Source organism: Pogona vitticeps, chromosome 6 (genome assembly GCF_051106095.1).
Source record: "Pogona vitticeps strain Pit_001003342236 chromosome 6, PviZW2.1, whole genome shotgun sequence".
Taxonomy (NCBI): Eukaryota; Metazoa; Chordata; class Lepidosauria; order Squamata; family Agamidae; genus Pogona; species Pogona vitticeps.
The window spans coordinates 94,912,520-94,937,277 of record NC_135788.1 but is presented as its reverse complement, the minus strand read 5'-3'; the positions used below and the strand labels follow the sequence as shown (position 1 = coordinate 94,937,277).

Genomic DNA, 24,758 nt, shown 5'->3' with positions numbered 1-24,758 from the left:
GCCACTGCATGAGAAGCTATTAAACCTAGCGGCTCTAATGCATGCAGCCTTATGGTTTCCTCTTCTCTCGTTTTCTTACAGCGTGCTATGGAATTGTTCAGGTTCCCACTGGACCGTGGTTCTGTCGAAAATGTGAATCCCAAGAAAGAGCCGCCAGGGTGGTGAGTATACCTTGCGGAACCGTTTCAAAAGAAATGTCCTACTCGATCAGGCTAGCGTTACTATCCCAGCACAGCCTATTGTGCCCAGAAGGGGTTGTTTGGATGGTTTCCCCCCCCTGTAAATAGCAGACCAACATCTATTTAAAAAGCAGTCATTGAACTTTGAGTCGTCTGAAGCTTGTGTCTCTCACTCCTGGGGTTTCCCGTTTTGTAATTTTTTGGTCTCCTGCTCTTGTGCCTTTGACGGCAGCTCCTTGATCCACAGACAAGAAAATTGCTCTTAAAGGCACAGATGTAGGACACATTCATCTTTGTTTTCTTTTGACCAGGTCAGCTAGCACCATCATCCAGTGTTAAAAGGACACACCAGACAAGAATTTTGTTATCTCTCTTAATCTAGAACAAAAAAGCCACCGAAATCTCCTGGTTTCATCCAGACTTGTCCAATGCCACCTAGTGGCTGGTTACAATATTTATATTTGTCAGTCATCATCATTCATTTCATTGGGTTCTCATAATTTCATTTGGTGCTCCTTTCCATTAATGTAAAAGCCTTCCCTTACCTGGAAGTTTCCTGGTCTCTGATATACTAAAAAGCATTGTGCTACTACTCCCCTGCTAATGGTATCATTAAGAAAATCATGTTGCTGTTATATGAGGTGAAAGTCACAAAAGCCATAGTTGCAGGACTGGCTGCAGGATGATTGGGATGGGGAAGCTTGGGCCTGGCAGTCTCAAGTACCTCCCACCTCACCGCAGAGATGCAGAACATGCAACTAGAAATTGACAAAATAGTGATCCCAGCTTCACTTTGCACACAATATCCAAAAAGAATCAGAAACTGTTTAGGGTGGCAGTTCCCCAGACCATCTTGAGGCCTTGGCAAAAGGCCATTCTCCCCAGTCACAAGGGGCTAATCCTGCCCAAGAGCAACAAAAATAAGGCTGGCTACTTACACATTGCTCAAATGAGGCGTGGGAAAGGGTGGACGAAAGAGGAGAGGACTTTACATGAACCATGTATATGCTGATTTATGTGGGAGAAATGCAGATCTGGAAATAAGTACTATAACTGGAATAAAAATACAGTACATCCCACCATAGTGGGGAACATTTCAACCAGGTGATCTATGTGCCTGCACTACCTACTGCCTAGATGTTACTTGTGAAGGATATCTTCAACGCTCTTCCATTTTACTCCCTTCTTAAAATTCATTTTCTTTGTACCAGATTGGAACTGGAGGATCTTTCAAATAGGGCCCATCTTCACACATTCTTTATTTGCTTGTTTGGGGTTGGGGTTTTGAGTCCCTCCTCAGAGAGGGTCTGGACAAGGTCACTCAGAGCGTGCATTGCTGATGGGGCTACATGCTTTGCCACCTGTGTGGTCTTTAGCAAGCTAAATACTCTCAAGAGTACCACCAGGAGAATGAACTGCTAACTCCCTTCTGAATGCTTTATACCTGGAAAACCACAAGGGATACCATAAATTGGAATCTACTTGACGGTATACATTTTGTTTTCTTGGTTCTGTTTTTATCTTGCCTTTCCTCCAGTCACCACAAGATGGCAGAAATGGTTCTCCTCACCATTTTTGTCTTCACAACAACCTTGTGAGGCGGGTCAGGTTGAAAGAAGATGACCGGCCCACAACCATGACTCATAACTAGTAAGTCATGGTTCAGTGGGGACAAGGCCAACCCGGAGAACAGGATGAAAAATGGGCAGTGGCAATGGAATCCAGCTGAGATGCTCAGGATTGTAGGGGTTTATTTATTGGATTTATACTGCACACCATCTGGCAACCAGGCCACTTAGGATTGATGTTGGAGTGGAGTATGGGAGCAGAATACCTGAAGGCCTGCCTCTGGGAAGGTAGAAAGAAATGATGGTGTTGTACTGAATCAGGTTGCACAGAAAAGGCAGATGTACGAAGTGGGGATTCCAGTGCGCCACTCTGAATCAGCTTTTCTCCCTTGGTTGATGGGGAAAATGGGTGTATGTAGCCATGCATGCGTTTATTATTTTAAGGTAAGTAGGTGGACACACTATGTGCATCAATGATGTTGAACTGCCACTGTGTGTCTCCCTTACCCACACGCACAAAAATGCCTGTGGATGCTCTTGAGGGATCTGATGCTGCATCTTACTGTGGCACAGTGAGCAAAAATCCCTACTTGCTTGTAAGAATGAAAATAAACAGGCTCATTTGTTTCATGGGGGTGGGGGTGGGGTGGAAGGAGGGAGTTGCTTATTCTTTCTCGGTAAAGGAAAAAGGTGCCACAGAGCCTTCTCTTGGCTACTCTTAGAATAACCAGTTGCATGTGGATACATAACACAAATCCTGCAACTCTGATGGATTTGTGGGAATAAAGATTATCCCTGTCTGGTATGCCAGCTGACAAAGGGGCCATGATCAATGTCCCCCCCCCAAGGCACTGCTGAAAATATTTTATGGAAGAAATTAAATGAGAACTTGCCCTGTACATTTGACCCATTTCAGAGAGTGGAGAGGAAGCGAGTGAGCAACACCTGAGAAGCTGGTGCCAAAAGGATCCTTCAAGATTCTGTTTCCTCACCTGGAGAGACCCACTTGCTTCTTCCATTACTCTGTTTCCAGAATTCGGAATGGTGACTCTTTTGGACCACTACACCTGGAGTCTCTTAGCCAGCCTCTTGGCTAAAGATTTCTGGGAGTCATGACCCCAAAAAGTAACTTGTCCAAATTCCAGCCAATTTCCAACTTTCCCAGCCTGCTGCCCTTCAGTTTTAGATTGAGCTACTGAATGGGCTGTCCCCATTGTGGATGATGGGAATTACAGACCACCTTACCCAAATGGAAGCAAGTTGGGAAAGGTTGAGCTAACTGTTGTTTCCTAGCTTTTCCGTCTATAGAGAAGGGAAATGTTTGTTTCAACTAAAACCCCCAGAATGCCACAGCTACCATGGCTTTTTTAGATTATGAGGTGGAATCCTGAACCCTTTATATTCCAAAAATGAGAATTTTGGTACACTTACCAGAGGGAGAATGGACAGTGTCATCGAAGCTACCAACATGAATCTGACCCAACTCCAGGAGGCAGTGGAAGACAGGAGGGCCTGGTGTGCTCTGGTCCATGGGGTCACGAAGAGTCGGGCACAACTTAACGATTAAACAACGACAACAAATATCCGGCACAAAACAGGACTTGGCTTTGGGCAAGAGCCCTGAGCTTGGAAAATTACTTTTAAAGGTCATTGGTTACAGTTTTAGTTCCAGCAGCTTCAGTAGTTGGTTGTTGTAGGTGAGGGGTGGGTAAAGTGAGGGGTGGGTAAAGTGTGTCCCCTCAAGCCCCCACCTCCCACCAAAACAAAACAAAATCCCTAAGCCCCCTCCCAAAAAAGGCGAATGACTGCTCTCAGCCCCCTCCCCAAGACTTGACACCAAAAACAGCAGTTTTGTGAAACCAGATGTGGGTGTCTGGTTTTGCAAAACTGCTGCTTCTCTTTCTCCCCCCCCCTTCCCGTTTTTGAAATAATGGTGATGTTTGCAGCCTGCAGAGAATCCTGAAGGCAGAAAAGCGGCCCCCAGATCTGTTAAAGTTGGCCACTCTGTTGCAGTTCAAAAAAAACTTTCCTAGTTGCCAGAACCAGCGGCTGCTTTCTCCAGAATCTCTCTCAAGATACACGTTGATCAGGGTTTGTTGTTGTTTAGTCGTCGTGTCCGAGTCTTCGTGACCCCATGAACCAGAGCACACCAGGCCCTCCTGTCTTCCACTGCCTCCTGGAGTCGGGTCAAATTGATCAGGGTAGCAGGGCACAAACAAAATAAGTGCTCATTTCTTCCAGGGCTCTGTCTTAGGCCCTGGAAATAGGTTCTGGGGGCGAAACAGAAGTTAGAATCAAGCCTGAAGTACAGTTTCATGCTGGGGCTCACCCTCGGAGCATTGTTTTCTTCCCTGGAGTTGAAACATGCAATATAATATAAGTTAATTATATGGATGCCTCTGAACATAGGCAGAGTGCTGCTCATCTGGCATCACCACCGCTGGACCTCAAATGTCAGAGCTGAACTGCATCCAGATGTCCCAGACGCTCCTTGTTTCAGGAATTACACGCCACTCCTTCTCATTCTTCCTTGCCTTCCCCAAAGGCCCTCAGGGGATGCTCGGCTCCATTAGATGAAGGAAATGCTAAAGCTCGGGTTTGCTTTGTAAAGGAATTGTCTGGCTAACCCTTTGAGATTTGGTGGGGCTGGCTGGCTGGAGGGCAACTCGTGGGAAAGGGGGAAAGGAGGGGGGGAAATCATGTGCAGGCTTTAACAGTCATGTTCGAGCAAGGGTATTAAAGTCTTGCAAGGGGTGGGTGGGCTGGCGGGCGGAGCTGTTTAACCCTTCCCAGTTAATGATCAGAGCTTTGCTAATCGGGTGGCAGGAGTGGCGCTTTGATCCAAAGAGATGGAGGGGCCTTTTCAAGTGCAAATTTCCTGTTGCAAGGCCACCTGCTGCACAGCCCCCAACCCGGGCTCCTCTTCTTCTGTGCACCCAAGTGTCAAGCCCATCTCTTGCAGGAAGAGGCTGCCATCCGTCTCAGGAGGCAGCCCACCAAAGCTGTCCCCTAAACTTCTGTTTCTCCTTCTCCTGTCTTGCCGACGGATTTTTGCCACTGTCTTTGCGCCTTTTTGCCTGCTCCTTGCCGTGGCAGGTCGGAGCCCTATCTATCCAGCATGGGTTGGAGGGGAACATGATTGATGGCTGACATAACAGTGAGAGTGCTGGACGGAGGCTAAGGAGTCCAAGGTTCAAGTTCCCCCTTGATCATGAAATTTACTTGGTCGCCTTGGTCTATCTTAAAGTGCTGCTAGAAGGATAAAGGAGAAGAACCCTGTAGCCATCTTGAACTCCCTGCAGTCAAGCAGTGGAATTTCCTGGCTCAAATTGTAATGGATCTCGTTTAGCCAGTGCTGGTCCATTTTAATGAAAAGGAGCCCATTTAAACATGAGGAGCAAATAGCGTATTTCCACTTAGTGGGAGAGAATTACAGTTTCAAGCAGCAATTACCAGGATTGCGTTAGATGTAGGGAAGAGGATTCAGTGAGAAACTGCAATGAAGGCCTCATAGAACAGTGGTTAAATTGCAGTACTGCAGCCAAGACTCTGCTCATGACCTGAATTCACTCCCAATGGGCTCAGGTAGCCAGCTTATGGTTGACTCAGCCTTACATCCTTCCAAGGTTGGTAAATTGATTACCCAGCTTGCTGGGGCGGGAGCAATGCATAGCCTGCAGTGGAATGGTATATAAGCAGCACACTTTGCTTTGCTTTGAAAATTTTCTCCATAAGCATCCTGAGTAGAGATAGGCACAAACTACAGTTTAGCAGTTTGGCCCGTTTTGCTGCAGCACCCACGCAGGTGTTCTGTGGCTACCACGTGCTTCCCTCCCTCGTCTCCTCCAGGCAGTGGCCTGCTCACCATCAGCTGCATGCTTTCCTCCAGCAGCCGTCCACTGAGATAAGGAGGCAGGGCATGGACGTCCACAGCACTGCTCTGAGTGGGCAAGCGCCCAAGGGAGTGGAAGAGGGAAGCATGCTGGTGGTGGTGAGTGGGTGATTGCCTGGAGGAGGTGAAGATGCATGGCACCCAGAAGACACTTGTGTGGGCACCACAACAAACTGGTCTGAACCATGGAATTGTGGTTCATGCCCATCTCTAATCCTGAGTAGTGTTTCCCTCACCACAACATATAACACATCCTGTTTCTAGTCCATCCAGTGTAGTGGTGCTGGATTGGAACCTAGGAGATTAAAGTTCATGTCACTGAGTGAGCTTGAGCCAATGGTCTCAGCCTAACCTTCTTCATAGAGCAGCTGTGAGGATAACAGCAGGGAGAGAAACTGCACAGAGCTGACCTTTAACACACCAAAGGAGAGATGGGGTAGAAATGTAACAAACAATCTTACTCTGGTGTGATTTCCTCTATGTATATTTCTACATTACTATACGTTTTTTGAAACAAAACCCACAGCAAAATTTGCACATTAAAAACTTACCTTTTGACATATAATATCTCAAAATATGCATGACTGGAGATATTTGGTCTCAAAATACACATGTTTATACATGACGTTTGGTGCCTCTCTTTTTGAACTGCAAATTGTGATGGAACATCTGAAAGTGCCTGAGGCCTTTAATCTGACCTAACTGATCCCAATCTCCTGGATCAATGCACAAACCGGATGCTGAAGTGCGTGCATACTCTGTTCAGGTTACATGCCCTTCTGCATCTGATCTGTGTATTGATCCAGGAGAGAGGGATCAATCAGATCAGATTAAATGCCGCAGGCACCTTAGTTGCACATGACAGTGTTGTGTAGAATAGGACACCTTTTTGAGGATGACCTTTTGGGGCCCTCCAGATCTTTTTGAACTACAGCTCCTACAATTTGTCACAATTGTTTACCGTGAGGGCTTTAAACCTATGAGCTTTGTGACCCAAAACATCACAAACACATCATTTGGCTCACCCCTGAACAACTGGTAATCTTATGTGCCAAATTTATCTCCTGAAAGTCTTGTTCTACCCTATTTCCCAGTTCTTCCAGTTGCCAGAAGTAGTAAAAGTTACTTTTTTTTTGGAAGTACAATGGAAGCAGTGCTGGGAACTGGGTTCTCAGAGTTATAATTCAAAAAGTACCTGGCCCATTTTTGCCAGTAAAAAATTCAACAATAACACATGAATCATTAACCATAAGCCTCCCCTTCATGATAGCCAAAATCTCATATCTCAAGTGGTTACCTTTGCTCCCCCTAATAAAGTGGTGCCTCGCTTTACGATTGCCCCGCATTACGATGAATCTGCTTAATGACGATCTTTTTGTGATCACAGTTGTGATCGCAAAACAAAGGTCTAAATGGGGGAATTTCGTTTTGTGATTATCGGTTCCATGCTTTAGGAACTGATTCTTTGTAAAACGACATTTTTCTAACAGCTGATCGGCGGTTTCAAAATGGCCACCGGGCAATTAAAATGACTCCCCGCTGTGTTTAGGAGCGGATTCCTCGCTATACAGGCAGCAAAAATGGCCACCGTATGGAGGATCTTCGCTGGAGTGAGTTTTTACCCCATTGGAACGCATTGAATGGGTTTCAATGCGTTTCAATTGTTTTTTTTTTTTGCTTTACGATGTTTTCGCTTAACAGCGATTTTCCTGGAACGGATTATCGTCGTTAAGCGAGGCACCACTGTATTGGGGCTTATCCAGACTTTGAGAGAGCAGACAGCAGATTGTGACAGTTTTGAGTGGATGTGCTCTTTGGTAGGACAAAGGTGAGAGAAGTGGGCTCTGAGCCTTGATGAAAACTCAAACTTGGAGTATCCTCAAACTGGAAAGGAATGGGAGGCCATGCATTCCTTCTGCTCCAAAATGATGCTGCACCTCCTATAGATCAGCCTCTGAAACCTAGGCCACAGTGTGTCCCAGAACAAGACAACTGGTGGGTCCATTCCTGCCTATCCACTGTCAAATGGTTGTCTCTGCTTGAGAGTGAATTTTGGCTCTCTCTCTCGGTCTTCTTTCAATTAAAAAAATATATTCTGACCCGTTTTATTCTGTAGCTGTTCCATTGACTATAGCCTTTATGCAAATCCAAGAGAATCTTGGAGCTGTTGAAGACATTTTAGGGGGAAATCAGTCCAAAGGCAGGGAGGAGTAACAGGCAGTAGTTGAAGTATGTGGATTTTAAAACATCTCTTCTTCCCTTCCCGCCCCGCAGTTTTACAGCCATCTGGTTGTGTGTATTTTCCCACCACACCTGTATTTTTTGGCATACTGCTGTGCCTTGCAGCTGATGCAGAGCGTACATACATTGTAGATGGAAGACCGTTAAGTGCCTCCAGTTTCAATCCTGCCCTAACCCTGAATTTACTATGGATCCCTAGGCCAGCTACTCTGGCTGTCATCCTCACTCTATCCATTTGTAATATGAGGGCCAGTAATAGTGGCTTACCTTATAACCCAGATGTAAGGTTTAAAGCTGGCTAATTGATGATGAAGCACTTTGAACACTTGAGAGCCCTAGGAAGATACTCAGTTTTTATTGCTGTTGTTTAGAAGCCCTAATCCTGGGGCTTTTTCTTGGATTTTCAGAGGTGTGAGCTGTGTCCCCATAAAGATGGAGCACTGAAGCGGACTGATAATGGAGGTAAGGTTCCTTTTGTTGGGTAACAGAGGCAGCTGGTAATTTATATAGCAGGCCAATAAGGGAACATATTAACAGTAGTTTTTAGGGCAGTTCCTTGGCCTGACGGTTGTCAATAACTGTCTATTTCTAATGTTTTCCTAGAGCTTGGAAGAGTTACTTTCCTGTACTCTAGCAATAGGGGCTGCAGTCCAGAAAGTACATTTTCCAAATTCAGCATTTTCTGCATGCTGAACAAAGGCTGGAAAATGAGAAGGACAAGCAGCATATGAGGAGGTGAAACTGTTGACTCCAATGCACCAGGAGAAAATAAATAAAGGTCCACACAATAAAATTGGATGTCAAAAAGAGTGTTTTGAACCCATATCTCACCCTGAAAGGCTAATTTTAACATTAAGGGTTTCTTAAACAAAAGAAACCCTTAATGTTAAAATTAGCCTTTCAGGGTGAGATAAGGGTTCAAAACACTCTTGATTCTGCCTTGAAATGTATTCCACCCAGTGAAACCCCACTTTTTAAGATTGAAACGGTAAAGTCTCTGAAACATAGTTCTTGTACTTAATTCTTGACTATCGGTTATGCTACTGGGCTATATTCAGGTGAAGTTTAGGAAATGGTGTGTGTAGCCTCAACCACAGAACGCTCCCAATGATAGGGAAATGACTGAACCCTAATATTTGTCAATGATATCCTTTTTTCAATGTACCTTGTACACTGGAAATGGAAGTTGGGAAAGATACTAGAGCCACCAGCTGTACACAGCATCTCTCTGACCTACCATTTTGTTCTTCACTTAGGCTGGGCCCATGTTGTCTGTGCTCTGTATATCCCTGAGGTGCAATTTGCTAACGTTCTCACCATGGAACCAATTGTCCTCCAGTATGTGCCCCATGACCGGTTCAACAAGGTAAAAGCACCCCTTCTCTCAATCTTTTATCTCCTGTACACTCAGTGTCCTCTTCTCCAAGCAACTGGCTTCTCTTGAGTTTGTATTCTCCTATGCTATTATTTGTTGTTGTTATGGGCCACCAAGTCGCTTTCAACGTATGACAAACCAGGAATGAGCTACCTCCAAAATGTCTTGTCTTCAACACCCTTGCTCAGCAATTGCAAACTCAAGCCTGTGGCTTCCTTTAGGGAGCTAATCCATCTCATATTTGGTCTCCCTCTTTTCCCGATGCCTTCAACTTTTCCCAGCATTATTGTCTTTTCGAGACAATCCTGCCTTCTCATGATGTGCCCAAAGTAGGATAGCCTCAGTCTCAGCATTTTTGTCTTCAGAGATAGTTCAGGCTTTATTTGATCTAGGACCTATTTGTTTGTCCTTCTGACAGTCTAGGGCACTGGTTCTTAACCTTGGGTTACTCAGGAGTTTTGGACTGCAACTCCCAGAAGCCTTCACCAGCAGCTGTCCTGACTGGGGTTTCTGGGAGTTGCAGTTCAAAAGCATCTGAGTAACAAAGGTTAAGAACCACTGGTCTAGGGTATCCACAAAGTTCTCCACTAACACCATATTTCAATTATTTTCCTGTCTGTTTGCTTAATTGTGCTATTACCGGATAGGATTTATTTATCTATGGACAAGTTGGTTTCCCTCCCTGCTTCCAGTTGTGGATCCTTTTGGACTTATGCAGAGGGACTTCGACTGGATATAAAGCTTACAATTCATGTTAAACAGTTTTATTTATTTATGACAGACTTGTTATATCTGTGAAGAGCAAGGCAGAGAGAGCAAAGCGGCCTCGGGAGCCTGCATGACCTGCAACCGTCATGGCTGCCGGCAAGCCTTCCATGTCACCTGGTGAGTCTATATTTAGGTTGGTTTCGCCATCGCTTCCTACATTCATCACCTAAGCCTCTGTCTTGAAACGTACTGGTCTGTCACTTTATCGTAGATGTATTAAGCATCATAGTTTTTTAAAAAAAGTGCCAAAGAATATGAATGAACAACAATGGGCAGCTTAACAGGTTTTTTAGCGACTTTCCTACAAGAACATGGAACCTTCACAATTGCCTCTCTGTTTAACTTCCTCTGTCTCCTTTGAACATCCTTCTCCAGAGCATTTTTAGACTGCAAATGACCCAGCACAATCAGTACCTCATAGAAATGTGTTTGGGAGGTGCCATTTACTCAAAAACTGCCACAGGAACATTTCCACCCCTCCCCCGCAAGCCTAGGTCGAAGTGTCCCTAAGAGCAGCTTGAAAAAGCCACATCTCTTGGTCCAGAAATATCATTAAGAGCTTTCTTGCTCTGATCCCTCACTCCCTGTCTCTCTTCCTCCCTCCCAAACGTGAATGGCCCCTTTTCCTACATACTGGTTCCTTTCCTGCTTGGAGCCAAACTGCTCATTAAGTTGGAGATGTGTGAATATCGTTCTGTTTCTTTTTTATGTTTTGCCTTTCTGAAGGGTGTTGTTGTTCCCCATTGGGGCTGATGCAGGGGGCTTTCCTCCCAACATCTCTGCCCTACCTCATTTTTCTGGTCAAAACTACAATTTTCCATTGTTATCCTGAATCTGCTGATAACAGAAAACATAACAGGTACACGGCCATAATCCCAATTTCTTTCCTATTAATTAAAAAAACAGTTTGTCTTTGTTACTGGAGCTGCAGTGAAAACTTGAGAGAAGGGGGCAACTTTAAAATATGTGGGGGAGGCTGCGGTGTTGAGGTGAGAATTAGTGAGTTCTGTCACAGTTTGAAAAGTTACTCTCTTTTTTTAGCATTGAAGTACCCCAATCCCCATCCAGCACAGCATTGCACATATTGTTGGCAGTGGGGAGTTGGATTGTGGTCCCCAAAGTAACTTTTCAAATCTCTAATCAGTGATTTAGGTATTTGGCTGCAGAACCAGAGGTTGGGACTTCAATGCCCCACTGTGCCTCCTGTGAATAAAGCCAGCCTGTGTGGCCTTGGGCATGCTTCACAGGGTACTCCTGAAAGAAGGGAATGGTAACCTGCTTCTCCGTAATCTCTACTTGGAAAACCCTGGAAAGGGTTGCCATAAGTCAGAATTGACAGTAGATTATTTTAATCAATTGCTATTAGTTGTGGAGGTAACTAGATGGGAACCTCTGGATAGGGGAGGCTGTGCATCTCTACATACTAGCTAGACAGAGCTCAGTGTGCTTTAATATCAGAAAATTACAAGTTTAGTCCTGGCTTCTCCACGTGGGAGTGGAAAAATTCTTGCCAGAAACCTTGGAGAACCAGTTACCTAGCAGCATGTCCAGTGCTGGTCTAGATGGACCTGATGGTCTATCTCAATTTAATGCAGTTTCCAGTATTTATCTTTCATCCCTGTCTTATCAACGTGAAAGATTTAGATAACCATTTCCAATACGACTGTGCTGGCTGGGGGATTTTGGAGTTGTAGTCCACAAAAGTAACTTTTCCGAGCTCTGGAAGAAGGCCACTGAGCACTCTTATGCTTGTCACTCCTCCTCTACACCCCAGTTACTTTCCCTTTTTTTTCCCTTGACTGAGGAAAAAGAGCACACAAATTGGAAACCCTGTTGAGAACAGCAACTTAGAAAGGGGTGTTCAAGAAAGATTCAGAAGGCAAAGGAAGGATTATGCATAGGCGGCCACTATGCCACCACAAACCATAAATTCTCTTTTTTAAGAGATGTTTCATGGAAACCCAGATAACTTGCCCAACATCTCATTCTTGGTTAGTGGAGAAGGTGGAACAGCAAGGGTTTGACTCTCTTCTGGCTGAAAGGAGGGCCCAAGTGGATTCTTCCCAGAGAAGAAGCTTCTTCTAGTCTTTTGACCCAGCCCTCTGCAGAAGAGCAGGAGGGGCCCTTCTGGGGCATCAGGTTGATCAAAAATACCCACCTGGCCAGGAGTAGGCAAGGTCTAGACCCAAGGGCTCAAGCAGAGAGCTACCCTTCACCGAGCCATGGCTGAATTTGTGGTGGTGGCTGCAAACCCTCTACTCTTTTTTCATGTAGGCAAGGTGGCTCTTAATTTCTTTTTCTTCCTTCTGTCATATTCTCAGACAAAGACACGAGAGAGACACTCTTTTTTTTTAATTATCGTGCTTTCAGAGCACTCACTCCCAGGCTTGTATCCCACATGCCAAGGCTTGTATCCCACATGCCAGTTCCCATTTACTAACTGAAGAAAGGGTAGAAAGAAATTTTAATCTCGGGCTGCATAGACATTTCAGGATTGATGAGTCTGCTTTCAGCTTGCCCACCATCAGAACAGTCCATTTCTCTTGTTTATATGTGTATGTTGTTCACACTTGAAAAGCTGGCAACACAGCAGGAGTGAGGAATAGACGTGTGTGCGCGTGCATGCGTGTGTACCAGGGAGGAAGAAGTATGTCTTTGTCTACCTCCCCTTAGCCCTTAGACTGTGCTGCTCAGCGGTCACAGAATCTCCCTTCTGTATTCCAGTGCTCAGATGGCTGGACTCTTGTGTGAAGAAGAAGTCTTAGAAGTTGACAATGTGAAATACTGTGGCTACTGCAAGTACCACTTCAATAAAATGGTGAGTTGCTGTTGTCAAAAGCAGACATCAGTTGTTCATGTTCTAACAGATATGTCTATAAATCTATATATGAGAAAGGTAAAGGTAAAGGTGTCCGACTCAAGGGGGCGGTGCTCATCCCGTTTCCAAGCCACAGAGCCAGCGTTTGTCCAAAGACAGTTTCCATTGTCACGTGGCCAGCGCGACTAGACACAGAACGCCGCTTTACTTTCCCACCAAGGTGGTATCTATTTATCTACTCGCATTTGCATGCTTTCGAACTGCTAGGTTGGCAGGAGCTGGGACAAGCGACGGGAGCTCACTCCGTCGCGTGGATTTGATCTTATGACTGCTGGTCTTCTGACCCTGCAGCACAGAGGCTTCTGCGGTTTAACCCACATGACACATCAGTAATGAAATATGAACATGGCATTTAAAAGATCCCAAGTTTGAATCCTAACATCAGGAGAAATAATAGGGCAGCTCATAAAGCTGTCTGGATAGCACAATGGTTTCGTTATCTGGCTATAGAGTGAGAGGTTAGGAGTTCGATTCCCCACTGTGCCTGCAGGGAGAAGAGCCAGCCTGTGTGGCCTTGGGCAAGCTGTACAGTCCCAGGATGCCCACAGAAGAATGGAATGGAAAACACTTCTGATTACTTTCTGCCTAGAAAACCCTGAAAAGGGTCTCCATAAGCCAGAATTGACTTGATGACACCCAATTATTATTAGTATTAGAGCAGCTAGGAAAAATAACCTACATACTGATATAGACCTCCACAAGAGGAGGAAATCCTGAGGCCTTCTGGGTGTCAGTGAGATACTGCTCCCACTAATTTCCCCCCCCTGAGCCTCACTTGTGGGATTGAAGCCAGGCCTGGGTGAAGGGAAGTGCCTGAAATGATGGTGGGGAGGTAGAGCTCATCAAAATGCCATTCTGCTTGAAAATGGACTAGTTGTGTCAAGCAGGTTAATGGTATATAAGGTCCTTCTAGACTGAGGGCTCCTGTAGCTCATAGTTAAAAGGCATCATGCATTTATACTGTTCTTTTTTTTTCTTTTACTGATATTCTCTGGTTTAAAAAGAAATAAGGATGGAAGAAGCAAAGGCAAAACACCGGAGGGCTGCAGATTGAAAGCAGTGTCTTCTAGGTCCCATTGCAAAAATGTCAGTTATTGAAGACAGTAGTAAAAGTGGGGCCTCAAAGCTCCATAAAATAACAATGCTGAGGAGTGCTGTTGTTGGATATTGGATTGGGTTGTTGAAGAAAGGCACCAGAACGAGTAACTGCTGAATTTGTGCTGGTTTTCTGCATGTTCTCAAGGAGGTCAGGATACAGCAAGTTACAGACTAGAAGGCTAGAAAGAATTTGGAAGTCGTTGTGAGTGGTTATCGTTGCTGTCACCTGGAATGATTAATAGTGCTTGCCCACTCCCCAAAGCCAAACCAAAAAACGCTCCACACCCTGCTTTCCGTTACTGAGGATCAGGTGCACCAGTTTGTGGACCACCTGAAATAAAGTTCGGCCAATCTCCATCGGGGCCTTGTTTCCTGATAGCTAGCAGGAAACGGCAGCAGCAACATTAACCATTATTATTTGTCAAAAACGTTTATATAGCAGCAAGCAAATTTGTTCTTGCAGTCTCTTATCTTGCTTGTCTTTACGATGGCCTGGTGAGGTAGATATTAAGGAGAAACACGCCCAGGGCATAACTGGAGCCTGGGTTCAGCTTCAGGGCAATAGCCAGAGAAATTAAAGGAGCAATAACGGAAGGAGAAATGGCCCTGAAGTTGTTTAGAGCAGAATTTGGAAAAGTTACTTTTTGTAGGGGGGGCTACACAACAGGTTATTATGTTGGCTGAAGGCTTTGAGGAATACTATTTTTTTTAAAAGGTCAGCGCTCTCGTCACTGAGAAATTTGTGGCTGGTCTTTTGACTGTAATAAAGTTTTATCTATCTAAAGTCAGCGCCCTCGTCACTGAGAAATTAACTTATAGGATTTTGGTATCAAGACCGGCTCAGGATAGTGCAGTGCATGAGCAGAAAGTCTAAATGACAGACACATCTCCCAAGAATGAGCCTGGGGATCAGTGCACACCTTGTCTAAATGCATGGTAGCCAGGAAAGAGCACAGCTGCATTCCTGCGTGGTTTCTCTTTGCCACAGTGGGTGTTGGGCAGCATCATTGCTGCTGAGTCATGTTCTGCATCCAGATCTGTCTGCCTTTCATTCTGGTACCCATAAATTTGTCACTTGAGGTGGTGATTTCAACAGTCTCACCTCTGATATCTGATGTCAGGCCGAAGAACTGAGGGTCAAATCAGACACCGTGCCTTTAGACTGTTGTTGTGTTAACGTGTCCAGTAGCTCCAGGCAGTTGTTTCTCTCCACAACGAGCACTGACATTTTTAAAACTTCCCATCCCGTCTTTCCTTCACAGCACAAATTACACTGCCACCCAAAGAATTACTGGCTCTGCCAGATAATAAAGACAGGTAGCAGATTCTCTGTGTTAAGATACAGTGGTGCCCCACTTGACGACAATAATGCGTTCCAGGAAAATCACTGTACAGTGAAAAAAAAAACATTGAAATGCATTGGAAACTGGTCAGTGCATTCCAATGGGGGAAATACCTGTTCGTCCAGCGAAGATCCTCCATAGGGGAAGCCATTTTGCATTGCTATCTTCCGAAAATAGGTCCGGAAAACAGCGGGGAGCCATTTTGAAACCCCGACGATCAGCTGTTTTAATCGTCATGAAGCGAAAAATCGGTTCCCGAAGCAGGGAGCTGATTGTTGTAAAACAAAACAAAAAAAACCATTGGAATCATCGTTTTGCGATTGTTATAGCGATCGCAAAATAATAATAATAATCCAAGCGATTTCATTGTCTAACGGGGTAATCGTCAAGCGGGGCACCATTGTAATACTGTAAGGGAAGGGGCATTGGAAGGAAACATCCTCTCCAAGAATTTTCAGACAGGTAGGCTCTTAGTATGTTGAAGCATGTCTTGAAACAACAATAACAGGACTTCAAACTAAACTATGTATTTCAGTGTACGTTTTCATGGATTACGATTAGATATGGAACATTTGTATTAGTCTCCTGGGAGAGACAAATATGAATATCATCACCACAGGTGGCAGGGCCCGTTTGACCCTCCCCGCCTCCAGAAGTGGACCATCCTTTTATCCCTTGTAGCGTGGCATGCACTGCCATCCTCATTCACACCACGCCAATCACAGAAGTAGCCTGGCTAGGGCTTCCCCACCTCCTTCCACTGCTGACCACTATGGAGGTGGGATGACAAGTCTCCTTGTTCAGCTCCTGAGTAATCAGCTGCAGAGGGAGATGGGAAAGCCCCAGCTGGGCTACTTCTGCAAATGGTGTGGCATGAACGAGGATGGCCACATGCGTGGTGTTGCAAGCAGTAAGTGGATGGCCCAGTTTGGGGGGGGCAGAGTCAAATGGGCCCGTCCACCTGTGGTAGCAATATTTGCATTTATCTGCTCCGGGAGACGAATACAAATATCCCATCTCTAAGTACGTTCCATTCTTACAGCCACATGGAATATAATATTCTGGCTACAAATGTACATAGATTGGAGTACATAATTGTGGGCATGGGGACCAAGGGAAAAGAGATGCAGAGATAACAACTGTGTTGCAAATGCTGGGAATGAATTTTTGAAAGGCAAACAAACATCTAATACAGAGTAGGCACCAAAATGGAGGATTGCCTTGCAAGCCATTTCAGTGAGGCGTTTGGGCTGAGCAGAGGGGTGCAACCAGCACCCAGGCCTTTCCTCCAAGTAAACTGTGCTTGGATCTTTTCCTTCACCTATATACTGGGGCTGACTCATGGTGCTGAGAAATGAGTTCCAGTGGCCTTGACATGTCTAAGCTCCTGAGACTTAAGTCCTGCCGGCAAAGGTGAAGACAGCTGAGATTTGTTGGGGGCTCTTTCTTCTAAACCTTGAAGCAAAGATTTTGGAATTCTCACTGTTCGTGTTTATTTTCTCTTTTTGCTTCTTTCCGGTCCTTCCAATATCCATCACCCTCCCCACCCTCTGACATGCCTCCAAAAGACATCACGCCATTCTGGAGGTGGATCCTTCAACCCAGGAAGAAGGAGCCGGTCAGCATCCCCTGCTCAGGAGAAGCATGTGTCCCACCATGAGAAACCAAAGAAGGTAGAATATGTGATGTAAACATAGTAATTAAAAAAGAGGTGGTATGACGTGGGATGGGGGTGGAGAGTACAGACAGAGTGTGAAACAGTTGGTTTTCAAAGGCTACAGCTCCAGAATGGCCAATGTGACTGGTGGATTCTGAGAAATGTAAACAAAACAAAAAAATTACTTTTCCAAGTGGTAGGCATTCATTTCTATCATATATTTAATTCTTTGGACTTCCTTATACAAAAGCAGACGGGACCAAGTAGAAAAGCATAATTAGTGCCTATATATTCTGCAACTCTTTGTTCTCATGCACCAGCATTAGTCATGGGCACAGAACTCAGCATTTGTAGAACATCACATTTTCTGCTGGAGTGTTGTGATACATCCAAATTACAAAAAAAAGCAACAAAAATCCTTCTTTTAAAAATCCGTACTAGCAGCAACAGTGTTGATTGTCTGCTAATTCCTCTTTAAAGAGACAAGCAGTTCTTTGGAAGGGAAGAATCCCTTTGTATCTTCATAACCCTTCCATTTTAATATAAGTGGAATTCTGTCCCATACAAAAAAGTCGGGGAAGGCCTGTTGCTGATCTCATCAAGGCTTCTTAATTCTTCTGTGGTCAGATGTTGATGCTTACACAGTGAAATTGTTCAGGTGTTTCCCATCTGTGGCTGAAATTCTATTGCACTTGATATAACATAAAGTTACACCTGAAAACGTTTGTGGGGATTTACGCCCAGGAGTCTGCATGTCTGATTTTGCAAGGGCATCACACAACTGACTGATCATGCACAATGTCTGTGGAACTGCTTCCTGGATAAAACATCTGCCTTGGTGCAAATTTCACAACGGCTTGCACAACTTATGTTATGCAAGTATAAGTTATGCGGGCATAGCTATGCAACAGGATTTCATTCACACGATCTCAGTATGAATTATATTAATACTGTTGTTTTTATTTTAAATTGATTTTACTTTTATGTATTGTTGTTAACTGCCCAGAGTAGACTTCGGTCTAGATGGGCGAGGTATACATTGAATAAATGAATAAATTTCCAGGAGTAATTGGATAAAATATGCAATTTTCTGAGTTTTATGGGGCTTTTGGTCAGCTGCACTGCTTTCACAAAATGCGATGGTGAGAGGAGAGAGAAGGAAGGTGCTGAAAATGGCATAGTGGAATTACACAGTCACGAATATTGTCACCACCTTAACTGAAACATTAATGCAGTCAGATCACACCTGAAAGTATTTTGCGGTAATTGTAGTAGAAGTGTTTTTTTAAGCACTTGAAATAAATGAAGCAAGGTGGGAATGCAGGGCTTTGGAATGAATCAATGCCAGTATGAGAGAAAACTGCTCATATGGAAACATCCTTTGCCAGAATTCTTCTCTTCCTGTTCCTTTTTCAAATCCAGCCCCCCCCTCCAAAATAATATTTAGTTACAAGACGTCTTCAGGCAAAGTAAGAAATGTACATTAAGAAGTAAGTTTCCATTTAGTTCAGTGCACATTGTTTCAGAGTGAACCCACTCTGGATTACACTGCAGTTGTTGAGTGCAGAATGAGAACACATTAATCTAAAGTTACTTAGAAGTCTGGAATAGGGTTTTGTTCTCTTTTTTAGTACTTGGGCTTGTATATGGAATATTTACAGCTTCTTCCTCCCATTAACCTTTTGCTGAAGTGAACCTAATCCTAGACCCTCTTAATAGTTAGACTGAATTTTGTTATTCCTGGTATATAGCAACATATACCCTGTTTTCCCGAAAATAAGACCTAACCTGAAAATAAACCCTAGTATGATTTTTCAGGGTGCTCGTAATATAAGCCCTACCCCAAGAATAAGCCCCAGTTTAGTGAAACCCCGCCCTCCATCATTGTGCAGCAACTAGAAGAAGATAACATTACTGTATTTTAATAAATGTAGATTGTTGTACATATAAAAAATAAAACATCCACTGAAAATAAGCCTGAATGTGTTTTTTGGAGCAAAAGTTAATATAAGACCCTGTCTTATTTTCGGGGAAACACAGTAGTAGAATCCAACTATAATATTCTCTAAATTATCCAGTACATATCTTGTTACCACAGCAAGGAAAGGGTGCTCCAGCTAGAACATGACTTGGAATTTATTTTAGTGCCAAACCTGAAACAAGAGAAACAGCAATATTAGGGAGGAGCATCTGCAGAGTGCCCTAATAATAGTATCATCCACCTATCCAGCCTATATCTGGGATTGGAATGGAGAGTCTCCAGGTAAAATGATATGCTTTCTTGGCCTGATCTGACCCCACCCCACGTCCCTTGAGAAATCAGCCCTTCTCTGGAATAGTAGCTGAAGAACCAAATTCACTACCAGTAGAAACAGGGAGAGGGGATGGAATTATCTCAGTCCAAGACTATTGGTCCATTGTTAGGTGTCAATTTTATATGCCCTGGAATCTGAAGGTCCATGTACTTAGTGGTTTTGCAAAGCTGAGAAACTTGGTTTGTTTTTAGCCCTGTTTTCCTGGTCAGTTGCTACTCGTAACGGCTGCTGGCAGGCAGTGTATGCAATTTCCTAGTATACATAGCAGGACTTTTAATACAGCCTAGAATAGCTTGGCTTTCGTGCAGTCCTGGAGGCAGCGGATGCCAAGGAAAGCGATGGAAACAGGAAAGGAGAAAGAGAGATGGGAGGGGAGATCAGCACAAGGTAAATGGCGGTAATGGAACAAAATATTTTTACGTTACATGGGCCAAAAAGGTGAAGGGGAGGGAGGAAACTCGAATGATTTGCTGGTGATTTGGAGTGCAGCTGAAACCACTCTGGGTTTGGAAGAAAGATTTAGTATTTGCAGAGATGCTGAAGAGTGGGGAAGTAGATACAGTATAAGACTGTTTCTTCCACACTCTTGGTGTGCAACAAGAGTGTCCACCAGGTCCCTTTGCATCTCCCTGCCATGGAGGCAGCTAGCTAGCCAGAGCTGCCAGCCAGACACTAGAGGCCAGCCTTTAGATTTTTTCATTAAGGCGGGGGGAAATAAACATTTGTGGCTCTGCCGCCTGTTCCTGATTTGTTTGTTATCTGCTTCTCCTCACTCCAGTATAATGCACAACAGGCGGAGGAAGGGGAGATGGTGGTGGAGTGGAGTGACAGGGGAAATGCTTCTGCCACGTCTACTAATTCAGCAGGACATGGAAAGGACTGTGTATCACGTCCAGTTTACAAAGTGACAGCTAGGGAAGTTCTTGCTTTAGGACGTCTGCAACTGAGAACTTACATATCGAATCAGTCTAATTTTGCTAAAAGTACGCTCATATTTGTGCACATTTTAAATTGTGTGAGTTGCTTCAGTGCATTTCTCCCACCTGAGGAAAGTATAATTAAGGATTTGTGCATATTCACAATGTGCACATTTGTCACTGTGCCCTTTTCAAATGAGTGCATTTTTTTGTGACATCTGCCTGTAGTTGTCCCTCAACATGCAGATTCTAGAGCACAGATTGTGTTTGGTCTGTCGGTGGTCAGGGAAGTGCAAACTAGGAAAAATGTACCCCAAAAACTCAAATGAGCTTTTTCACACTGTGACGGTGTCTCTGGTCCTTCTGTCGTTGCTCTGGGTCATTGTGGTTGTTACTGTTGTTGTAGATTTGAGCAGATCTTCCTGGTTTTGGTGTCCACACATGGGGAGATTATTTGTTGCTGGATGCACTGTGGTGCACTCGATCTTCCTAGCACTGCCTCTCCACGCACATCTGGAATTGCTCCTTGACTTCTCATTCCCACCACAGGCTGCTATCCCGTTTTGCCTTTTCTGCCTTTTCCCCACCTACTTCACTCTCTCTTCCTTTCCTTCCTTTTATCTGACAGCCATTCTCAAATGTTTAGGTTCTCATCCCAGTGCTATTTTATTTAATTTAGTTTTCACTGTTGTGCTGTGGTGCAAAAGTAATGAGATTTTTAGAAAAGCAGAATGGAGGAACAGCTGGTGTCTTCTCTGTCCTGTTCCTGACTACTTCTGTCTCTCCACCCACCACTCTCAAACCTTCATACTTTTACTTAGTTTCAAAACCTCCCCCCCATGTTTGTGCTATGATGCAAAAGTGATAATATTTTAAAAAATAAGCAAGTTGAACTCAGGAACAGCTGACATTCCAGGAAAAGTAGACAGGAATGTAGTAGGAGGATGGAGACTGACCAGCAGAAAAACATCCGTATGGAAACGACCCACACCCACAAAATGCACAGGGAGCATTCATTAATACTGTACATGGCTGGGTTTGCACAAACTAAGCAAAAATACACACACACCCAGGTGTGATATAAGCCACACATACACAAATCCCCAAAACAAGGTTCTTTGTTCTGCTTAGATTCTGTTGTCACTAGTATCAATTTTGCACCGTGTAGACACAAGGGTGCAATACTTGTATCGTGGGTGCAAGGAACGTTGGAACCCACCTTTCTCCTAAAAAAGGATCCGAGCTGGCTTACATTATTGAAAACAAAATACGAAAAGCTAAAAATAGGAAGTTATTCAAATGTAATGATATAAATATAAAGAAGAAACTGGCATTATATTAAAAGTGTTAAGTAAAAGCATAACTTAAAAACAGATTTAGAAGCAAAAAATATAAACCATCCCATACACATATAGTTTCTCTTCTGTCTCTCTCCTTGGATTGAACCTTATCCAAATTAGCCTGCTGGCAGCCGAGAGAGTTTTACATTCGAACTGCAAAAGTCGCACCCTCCCCTCCACATTGCACCTTCTCAATAGGTTGAACGACAACTTCCATCATCATCAGGTATCAGGAACTGTGGTTGAGAGCACCAAGTTGAGTAAGGCTAGTTTATGGCATGAAACTATACAAACATGTGTCACATGAAGGTGGTTTTGTTCCCAGAACTTGGTATTCTAATATCGGGAACAATCTGCTGACTGGTAGAAATATATTGAGAGGCTTGAATAACAGGATGTGGTTGGCCATGTTTCAGAATAACATAGCTCAGTGGTTCCCAACCCTAGGCAACCCAGGTGTTCTTGAACTACAATTCCCAGAAGCCTTGACCGCCAACTGTGCTGGACAGGGATTCTGGGAGTTGCAGGCCAAGAACACCTGGGTTACCCAAGGTTGGGGACCCCTGACATAGCTTAATTCTATTATCTTTTTTTTCCCCTGCAAATTGCACAGCAAAAAAACCCGCAAAACCCTCTTTGCAATGAATGCACTCTACACCTTTTATTTTTCCATTCTGAATGGCTGGATGGATCAAGATCATTTTCAAGCATCAAAACTACAATGATATCCTGAGTGTGTCTACTATTTCATTTCAGTGGCCCAGTGCTCAAGGACCATGTTGCAAAAAATAAATAAATGGAAAAGGCAGAATCAGAAAGGAAGCGGAAACATTCACTTGCTTTAGCCAATAATTTATTTTAATTTATTGCAGCAATACTTGTGCACCAGCTGGCAGAACCTAGTAATTAGCTGGGCCAGCTTTGTCAGAAGTTAAATACAGAAGTTGCACTTGAGCTCTTCAGTCTGAGAAAACTGAAAGAACAAAGTCCTGCCTGTAACCTGAAAGAGCCAACAGAAGTGGGTCCAATCTAAAGGAAAGGGTTTATTTTTCATTTCCTTTGTCTGTGAGCCATCAGACTAAACCCAAGTAGCTGGGTTTTTTTTTAAAGTCGCAATATTGTGGTTTCCTCTTTATAGATTAAGCACAACCCAGAAGGATGTTTTTATATCCCTTCCTGGTTCTTGCAGAAATGGTAAACCTCAGTTAAACCAGAGTGTGGTTGTATGACTGCGAGCAGCCTTCCCCCCACCCCCACAAAATTGGGGGGGGCAGGGGAGAAAAAAGTCCATTCTTCAGACTCACCACCCTCCCATTTGATGGAGACCCAGGCGCAGGAGAGAGGGCCTTCCCAGTAGCTGCTCCCAGTCTCTGGAAGAATGAGGCTGGCTGGGCTGGGCTGGCCCCCTCCCTCTGGTGCTTGCGCTGGCAGGCCAAGACCTTTTTATCAAGATCTCAGGCTCTTTTGGCAGCTGACGTGCTGCAGAGGAAGAGTCTTTTAAAGTGTGGATCCTGCACTGTTTATAGTTGTGCCTTTAAAGGACTTTTCATTCATCGCTGTTTACTGCAAAAACAAAACAAAACAATTCACATCCAACACAAACTATTGTGTTTGATGTTGATAAACGTATTGTGTTTTTCTTTGTATCTACTTTTAAATATCATTTTAAGGTTGAAGAAATGCTGGCGCTCTAGGCAGCTAGTTTTCCAAGAATTTTGTACAGACTTTTTTTTTTAATCAATTAAAAGAAAGGTACCCATAAATTCTGTGGTGCAGAGGGTGGAAAAACAATTGTTCGTATAGTTTGAAGTGACGCATCCAGAAGCATGTTTCCTGTAACTGAGAACTAGGTAAAGATCATAGTCTTGTTTTTCCAAGTGCCAAAACATAGGTGGAGGGGGGGGGGGAGAAAGAGTCCTCTGGCAGCGTGTACACTTGAAGAAGGAGCCAATTGGCCATCAATAAAGGGTAAATAGCACCAGACAGAGGTGTAGTGGCAAATTTGGAAGTGTTATAATGATAATCCCTTTAGCCAGCACCCCAAAAGGAGAGTCCAAAACTCCAGGCGGACAAGTCAGTCCATATCCTCGAACATGGAACAGGCCATTTATAATGGTCGTGGCTCTCAATCAGCCTTTTAAGGCCAAGCCACCATCAAATACTGTGCCTTGCAAGGGAGGTAATTTGTGGCAATGTAATGTTCCTGAGAAAAATATTTGCGATTTTTAGCAGTGGGAGCCAGCCTTGATCAACGCCTACTCAATATACCACAAATCAGGTCCAAAGGTTGAGACGGAGCCCCTTAAGTGCCCCACGCAGCAGAATATGTACTTTGTTTACCTTGATGAGGTTTTGAGCTGTCGTTGCCATTGGCGTCCACTTTAATTATAGGCTTCTTTTCCAAATTCTGTTCAAAGCCATTCACAAATATATTAAACAAGTGGAGTTGCAACAAAAACATAGCAGTCTCTAATTCAGCAGGAGGTTCCTGTCTATCATTAGCGGTTTCCATGAGGATGATGGACTTTTATGCCATGGCATGTGCCCCTTGGCTTACCCCATGCCAGATTAGGTAAGCCAAAGGGTACATCCCAAAATTTTTCTGAATGGTTAGTGTTTAATTTCTTTCTGACCTCATTATATAAAATGAAACATCTCTCACACACACATGTACACACAATACGTATACACCTCTGAAATGCTGGTTCCTGGCATGTATCGAAAAAAGTGAGCAAAAACTGTAAAGGCTCATGCTGGACTGAATTTGTTAGTCTGTAAAGTGACACAGAGGATTCTTTGTCAGTTTTGATGCAACAGAGTAACATGGCTACTTCTTTGGGGAACAGTCGTTGTAACTAAGACTTGACTTTATTTTACTCGCACTTTAGCAAGCTTATAAACATTACACTTTCATTACCTGTATGACAAAGAGTTCTGTGCTCCTTAAAAAGATTAACAAATGTTTTATGGTTTAAGTGTTCATGGACTACAACTCACTTAATCCGATTAAGTATATCTGAGAAAGCGAGTTGTAATCCAGAACACCTCATGGTATAACAATAAAAATAATAAATAATAATCCTGTGCCATCAAGTCGATTCTAACATATGGTGACCTTTTTGGGGGGTTTTCTAGGTAGAGAGTATTCAGAAGTGGTTTACCATTCCCTTCTTCTGAAGGCATCCTG

The 24,758-nt window shown here is 43.9% G+C and overlaps 1 protein-coding gene across 3 annotated transcripts in view; it reads left to right on the top strand.

Annotated features, from left to right (window-relative positions):
• Window positions 1-24,758, top strand: part of MLLT6 (MLLT6, PHD finger containing) — a 120,054-nt gene that overhangs the window by 13,934 nt on the left and 81,362 nt on the right. For all 3 annotated transcript variants that reach the window (XM_073004294.2, XM_073004295.2, XM_073004293.2), the window contains exons 2-7: window positions 82-161; window positions 8,288-8,342; window positions 9,137-9,246; window positions 10,037-10,140; window positions 12,748-12,841; window positions 16,911-17,015. In XM_073004294.2, the coding sequence (XP_072860395.2) occupies window positions 82-161; window positions 8,288-8,342; window positions 9,137-9,246; window positions 10,037-10,140; window positions 12,748-12,841; window positions 16,911-17,015 (548 nt within the window). The remainder of the gene's footprint in view (window positions 1-81; window positions 162-8,287; window positions 8,343-9,136; window positions 9,247-10,036; window positions 10,141-12,747; window positions 12,842-16,910; window positions 17,016-24,758) is intronic.